This window comes from Alosa alosa, chromosome 22 (genome assembly GCF_017589495.1).
Source record: "Alosa alosa isolate M-15738 ecotype Scorff River chromosome 22, AALO_Geno_1.1, whole genome shotgun sequence".
Classification (NCBI taxonomy): Eukaryota; Metazoa; Chordata; class Actinopteri; order Clupeiformes; family Clupeidae; genus Alosa; species Alosa alosa.
In genome coordinates, this window is record NC_063210.1 from 22,688,521 (window position 1) to 22,696,020 (window position 7,500).

The following is a 7,500-nucleotide window of genomic DNA, read 5'->3' on the forward strand; positions in this document are numbered from 1 at the left end:
GAACATTCACCCCCCCCCCACACACACACACACACACACTACGCATCTCCAGTTCTGATCAGGACAGAGTGTAGTGGACAGTGTGTGTCAGGGGATAACACCTCATCAGCGTGGGATCCATTAGATGACAACACTATACCACACAACACACACACACATACACACACACACAATGAGAGGGGGAGAGGGAGAGAGAGAGAGAGGAAGAGAGAAGAGAAGAGAGAGAAGAGAAGAGAAGAGAAGAGAAGAGAAGAGAAGAGAAGAGAAGAGAAGAGAAGAGAAGAGAAGAGAAGAGAAGAGAAGAAGAAGAGAAGAGAAGAGAAGAGAAGAGAGAGAGAGAGAGAGAGAGAGAGAGAGAGAGAGAGAGAGGAGCGAGGCTAATGTAATGCAGGGGGAGTGATGGCTATTCATCTCCGGCAGGACAAGGGCAGCACCGTTAGCTAATGAAACACATTCATCTCACAAACCCGGCCGCCACCACTCGCTGGCAGTCACCGTGGGCATGGCGGACGCGGACGCGGACAAAACACACACACACACACACACACACACACACACACACACACACACACACCCTACATACTGTATTAGAGGAAGGTATTTTAAAAGAGGAGCTAGTATTCAAAATAAGTGACACTGTGTGCGTGCGTGCATTTCTTTGTCGGACCTGTACATGTGCGTGTGTGTGTGCGTCACATTAATCTAACAGGATAGGGAAAGTGAGGGAGCATCCACCCGAAAAGACAGCTCAGCTTGGAGAGATTTTTCCAGAACCTTCTGCAGGGGGGGGGGGGAGGGGAGGGGCTCAGCGATCACCCCAGTTTCCCCCGGCAACCACAGCTCCAGCCTCCCTCATCAGCACCACTGCACCCTCGCATCCCCGACTAAAAAAAAAAAAACCTTTTGAAGATTACATAACAGTTTTTTTGTTTGTTTTTTGGCCGTTTCTAAAACACCAACTATCCAGCAGCAGCGGCGGTGGTGGTGACGGCATCAGAGACAGAAGGAGAGGGTGGGTTTAAAAAGCACCGAAGCCTGCCAAACTAGAAGAAGTTCATTTCATATGTGATACGTGCCACCTCCGATTATACATCGCATGCATACAGAGATCCGTTCACACACACATACACACACACACACAGACACACACACAGTGGCGCTCCGAGATCATTCAACAGAAAGATCACAGCCCACGCTCCTATCACAGCACGTCCTATCGGCGGAGGAAAATAATAGGTTTTCATGCCATGGCTCTTTTGAAGATTATGAAGTCGCCCGATTGTTCTTTGTGAGAAGTAATTTCATCTGTTCCTGGCTCTGTGGATGTGTGGTGCGTGTGTGTGTGTGTCTGTGTGTGTGTGTGTGTTCTCTTCAGCACATGTGTCCGCATGTCTCCGTATAACACTACATACCCGTGCGAGCCATTAGTTTTGTGTTGACTGTAGGGAAGTGTGTGTGTGTGTCTGTCTACACCTCTGTCTCTGTGTGTGTGTGTGTGTGTGTGTGTGTGTGTGTGTGTGTGTGTGTGTGTGTACAAGCACTTTTGTACAAGACATGTGCCTGCATGCCTTTGTCAGGCACCACAATCGTAAGGAAGAAGAAATTGGCATGATTGTTTGAAACATTGTGGTATTGGTGTCGTATTAGTGTGTGTGTGTAAAGTGTGTATATGTGTGTGTGTGTGGTGTGTGTGTGTGTGTGTAGGTGTATTTGATGCCAGAGTACAGGGTGTTCAATCAACATTGGAAACCTAACCCTGGGATTGGGTCACAATCAGAGCAGTGTGTTAGTTCACAACCTGATTAATCAACTCCTGGCCGCAGACAGAGAGATTTACAGTCCATCATTAACACAACCCTCTCTGCAGTAACCTCACACACACACACACACACACACACACGGACACAGGAGGTCATTAACACCAGCATACCTGCAGTAACCTCACCCCACACCACACACACACACACACACACACACAGGCGGTCATTAACACCAGCAGCATACCTGCAGTAAACTCACCACACACAAACACACACACACAGTCACTATCACCTGCATACCTGCAATAACATCAACACACAAACACACACACACCAACATCTCATCAAGATCAGCACCTTTAGCTGTGTATACAACAAACTGACTCCTCGCGTAGCAAAATCATGCTTTCCACATTACTGACAACCATAACAATAATAACACCTGTGTCAAAGACACACACACACACACACACACAGATACAGACACAGACACACACTACTGACAACCATAACAATAATAACACCTGTGTCAAAGACACACACACAGACACAAACTACTGACAACCATAACAATAATAACGCCCGTGTCAAAGACACCACACACAGACACAGACACACACACTACTGACAACCATAACAATAATAACGCCCGTGTCAAAGACACCACACACAGACACAGACACACACACTACTGACAACCATAACAATAATAACGCCCGTGTCAAAGACACACACAGCCTCGCCACTCTCACCGTCTGTGCAAATCAGCTGTCGTCATGGCACAGGGAACTTGTTCAGCGAGAACATACTCTGTTGATAGCCAGGAGGACAGTTTGTGACAAGCTGACCTGTTCTTTCGATAATTGTGTGTGTGTGTGTCCTGACATGGCAACAGTCAAACACGCAGACAGACAAACACACGCACGCACGCACGCGCGCGCACACACCACTGATCAGTGTACACACGCGCGCACGCACGCACGCACGCACGACAATGTCCAGAAAGTGTTGCGGCCCTACTCCGTCCGTCTGTGTCTGTGTGTCTGTGTGAGTGTGTGTGTCGCTGTCTGCTGACAGGCCTATCCATTGGGCGGTCGTAAAAGTCTGCATTCTCCCCCTGAAATAGCAGCCATAAATAATGGACTCCTGAAAGCAATTGTGCCACAGAGAGCGCGAGAGAAATAGAGAGAGAGAGAGAGAGAGAGAGAGAGAGAGAGAGAGAGAGAGAGAGAGAGAGAGAGAGAGAGAGAGAGAGAGATAGAGAGAGGAGCGAAAAGAGAGAGAGAGAGAGAGAACAGAGAGGAGGAGACAAGAGAGAGAGAGGAAAAGGCAGAGAGCCAGGAGAGAGAAGGGAGGAGAAGGAAACAAAGGAGGGAGCAAAAGAGAAGGAGAGAGAAGAAAGGAAAAAAGATGATGAGCAGAGAACACCAGCAGTGTGTGTGTGTGTGTGTGTGTGTGTGTGTGTGTGGGGGTGGGGGGGTACTGAGGAATGACAGGGCAGGACGGTAGTAAGAGGGGGGACAGTGCAGTGGGAGGAGGAAAGGGGACAGTAATTAGCGTGACACCGGCATGATGTGACCCCACTGCAGAGATGTGTCCGGCCAAGAGGAGCAGCAACTGCAGGAGTCCATCAGCAGAGACCAGCATGAGCCAGCATGAGCCAGCAAGAACACAACCACACACACACACACACACACACACACAACACACACACACGCAGGCAACCACACACACACACACACACACACACACACACACGCAGGCAACCACACACACACGCAGGCAACCACACACGCAGGCAACCACACACAGACACCTGCAACCACACACACACAGCCACTACCCATCTCTGGGCCTGATGTTACATACTTTCTGATAACTTTCTGTTCTACATTTTCAAATATTTTTATTTTCAAATCATAAACCTTAACTTTAACCCTTACACTTTAAGCCCTGCCGTTGTGCACCACTCCACAAGGCATGTAAATACCAGTCCAGACGCAAGAGGCCAGTTGCTACTGTCAGGACTGTCCTGCGTGCCACGTTTCTGTGATGCATAATCAAATGTGACCTAGTGTAATCGGGAGCACAAGCAGCCACAAGAAGGGACGACTTGCACTGGGACGTACAATGAATCAGCACACCATCTGATCTAGTGATTGCGCATACAATACACACACACACACACACACACACACACACGAGGTGACAGCGTGCACTGGTACGTGCAATGAATCAGCACAGTATCTGATCTAGTGATTGCTCTACGCACTGCTCTGTTAACAGCTGCACTGATATACTGTATGTTATGCAAAAAACATCATGGACAAACAAAATGTAAAATGCACTAGAGGAAAAAGATTAGAGAGAAACAATATCAATCCTGCGCCTTTTTGTAACTGATATGTGTGTGTGTGTGTGTGTGTTTGTGTTAGAGGAAACAACAAAACTATAGAAATAATATTACAGCCATTCATAATTTCTGGACATGACAGAGTTAACTGACCGTGTGTCTGTATGCGCATGTGCCAGTGGGAGTTGGTATTTCTGTGTGTGTGTGTCTGTGTCTCTCTATGGGACACTCTTTGAACTCTTATCTCTAGTCTGTGTGTGTCTGTGTGTGTGTGTGTGTGTGTGTGTGTGTGTGTGTGTGTGTGTGTGTGTGTGTGTGTGTGTGTGTGTGCGCGCGCCAGATGGCTCTGTTCTGGCCGCCTGTTACATAATCAAAATACAGCACACATCTCCCAGCAACCCGCCCGCCAATGCTCCCTCATCAGGGAGAGAAGGGTGTGTGTGTGTGTAAATGTGTGTGGAGTGTGTGTGTGTGTGTGTGTAGTATGGCGCTGCATTGTTAAACATTTACATTCCCCTTTTACTCAGACAGACAGACAGACACACACACACACACACACACACACACACACACACGCTTCCTGTTTTAGCCACTAAGACATCCGCCCCTCCAAAAACAAAGGAATTGTTCTCCGGAGATCCCAATAAAACGGACCAATGTCCGGAATGCCTCATTTCATTCCACCTTAATTCTGCGAGTGATTCACTCACTTTCCCGTTCTCGTTCACACACACACACACACACACACGCTTCCTGTTTTAGCCACTAAGACATCCGCCCCTCCAAAAACAAAGGAATTGTTCTCCGGAGATCCCAATAAAGCGGACCAATGTCCGGAATGCCTCATTTCATTCCACCTTAATTCTGCGAGTGATTCACTCACTTTCCCGTTCTCGTTCACACACACACACACACACACACACACACACACACGCCATTTTGAGCCCCTGCAGGCATAAAGTGGTGCATGTGTCCATCAACAAAACACAGTTTTACAGAGAGTATCTGAGCTTTACATTTGCATTCTTTGTGTGTGTGTGTGTGTGTGTATGTGTGTGTGTGTGTGTGTGTGACTGTGTGTGTGTGTGTGTGTGTGTGTGTGTGTGTGTGTGTGTGTGTGTGTATATATGTGTGTATTGTATAGACTACCATGGACCAATATGTATATGCATACATATGTAATGCATGTATTTTTCAGATACCTGGACACCTTACTGTGTGTGTGTGTGTGTGTGTGTGTGTGTGTGTGTGTGTGTGTGTGTGTGTGTGTGTAAGTAAAAGTATTTTTTACAGAATAACATGTCCATCCACAGCTGAGAGTGCGTGTATGTGGGTCGATGTGAAATTTATAACGGTTGGCAAGATAAGCAATTCAAAAATCGATCTTTCAACTTGCTTTAAAAGCACACATCGGGTTTGCGGATATCTCGGCTACATTTTGCACTTTTGTTGGTTTTAAGGCATTTAAATGAATGCAGATGAAAAAGGGAATGAGAACTTTTGTATTAAGTATCAAAGTGCAGACCACAGGACATGAGCGTCTGTGTGGGTGTGTGTGTGTGTGTGTGTGTTGAATTAGACTTCACCACAAGTTACTGTGTGTGTGTGTGTGTGTGTGTGTGTGTGTGTGTGTGTGTGTGTGTGTGTGTGTGTGTGTGTTGAATTAGACTTCACCACAAGTTACTGGGGTGTGTGTGTGTGTGTGTGTGTGTGTGTGTGTGTGTGTGTGTGTTGAATTAGACTTCACCACAAGTTACTGGGGTGTGTGTGTGTGTGTGTGTGTGTGTGTGTGTGTGTGTGTGTGTGTGTGTGTGTGTTGAATTAGACTTCACCACAAGTTACTGGGGGTGTGTGTGTGTGTGTGTGTGTGTGTGTGTTGAATTAGACTTCACCACAAGTTACTGGGGGTGTGTGTGTGTGTGTGTGTGTGTGTGGGGGTGTGTGTGTGTGTGTGTGTGTGTGTGTGTGTGTGTGTGTGTGTGTGTGTGTGTGTGTTGTGTTGAATTAGACTTCACCACAAGTTACTGGGGTGTGTGTGTGTGTGTGTGTGTGTGTGTGTGTGTGGGTGTGGGTGTGGGTGTGGGTGTGGGTGTGGGTGTGGGTGTGGGTGTGTGTGTAAACAAGACGCACCAGAGCGGGCCACTGGACAGGCTTGGCTTGGCCTCCCTCGCGCCACTTCGCCCACACCAGCTGGTGCTCCACCAGAAAGATCCGGAAGTCCTCGTACACCTTCACCCACTCGCGCTTCTCCCACTCCAGGTCATCAAACTCTACATACACCTGAGCAGAGAGAGGTCAGAGGTCAGAGGTTAAACACTGATATCAGAGGGCACTGATTGTGACATCACAATCTTTGTTATTATTCCGTTGAATTCCATTTATTCTATTATTATTGTGGAGTTACTTTAAACTGTTAATTTTACAACGTAATGTTTTTTGATATCATTGCAAGTCACTTTGGACAGAATCATCTGCTATAATAGAACTATAAACATAAATATCAACATCATAAAATAAAACATTTAATTTCACTGGCTTCGGATGTCGAAGTGTTTCGTTTTCTTATGGGTTTTAATGCTTGCCTGAAACATCACCACCCAAAGTCAACAGGCAACTTTGTACAGAGTTGGGTCAAAGGTCAAGAAAGAGAAATAGAAATAATTCAACAGTGCCGGGAAAATCAAAGCGTCGTGTTTTTTTGTGAGTGCATGAGAGTGGGTGGTTTGAGAATGTCGCGGCTGTATTTTTAGAGCCTCAAAACAAAGTCTGTGTGTGTGTGTGTGTGTGTGTGTGTGTGTGTGTGTGTGTGTGTGTGTGTGTGTGTGTGTGTGTGTGTGTGTGTGTGTGTGTCTGGTGAATGGGCGTGTGTATCTTGTGGCGTCTCGTCTGCGCATCGCGTGTTGTTCGAGTCATCAAGGTGCCAAAAGTACAAAAAGCTGCTGCGTTTCGGCAAGTAAGCAGTTTTGATACTGTCTCTCTCTTTCTCACAGGAAGCCCTGAGGGAATCCTAAAGGAGAGAGAAGAAATGTCCCTTGAGAAGACAGACTGTTTATTCAGGCTTTGAAGGAGGCAAACAAACAAACAGACACACATACACAAGCTCATAGATTTTGTGGGGGATGACTGATGGTAAATGGAACCGTCTGGTAAATCCTTACAGGGCCTCACTGCACCCAGTCCCCACGTGTGTGTGTGAGTGTGTGTGTGTGTGCGTGTGTGTGTGCGTGTCCAGGATGACACAAGTGCAATCTGGTGACTGTGTGTCCGCCCAGGACAACACGAGCGCACTCTGGTGTGTGTGTGTGGGTGTGTGTGTGTGTGTGTGTGTGTGTGTGTGTGTGGCGGGCGCTCGTCCTTCACCTGCTCCTCTTCAGCCGTGTTAATGAT

General features: G+C 47.2%; 1 protein-coding gene across 1 annotated transcript in view; it reads right to left on the reverse strand.

Moving 5' to 3' along the window:
* jmjd1cb (jumonji domain containing 1Cb) overlaps positions 1-7,500 on the reverse strand; it is a 160,074-nt gene that overhangs the window by 94,202 nt on the left and 58,372 nt on the right. The window contains 1 exon segment of the mRNA XM_048233988.1: positions 6,244-6,393. Within this exon segment, the coding sequence (XP_048089945.1) occupies positions 6,244-6,393 (150 nt within the window).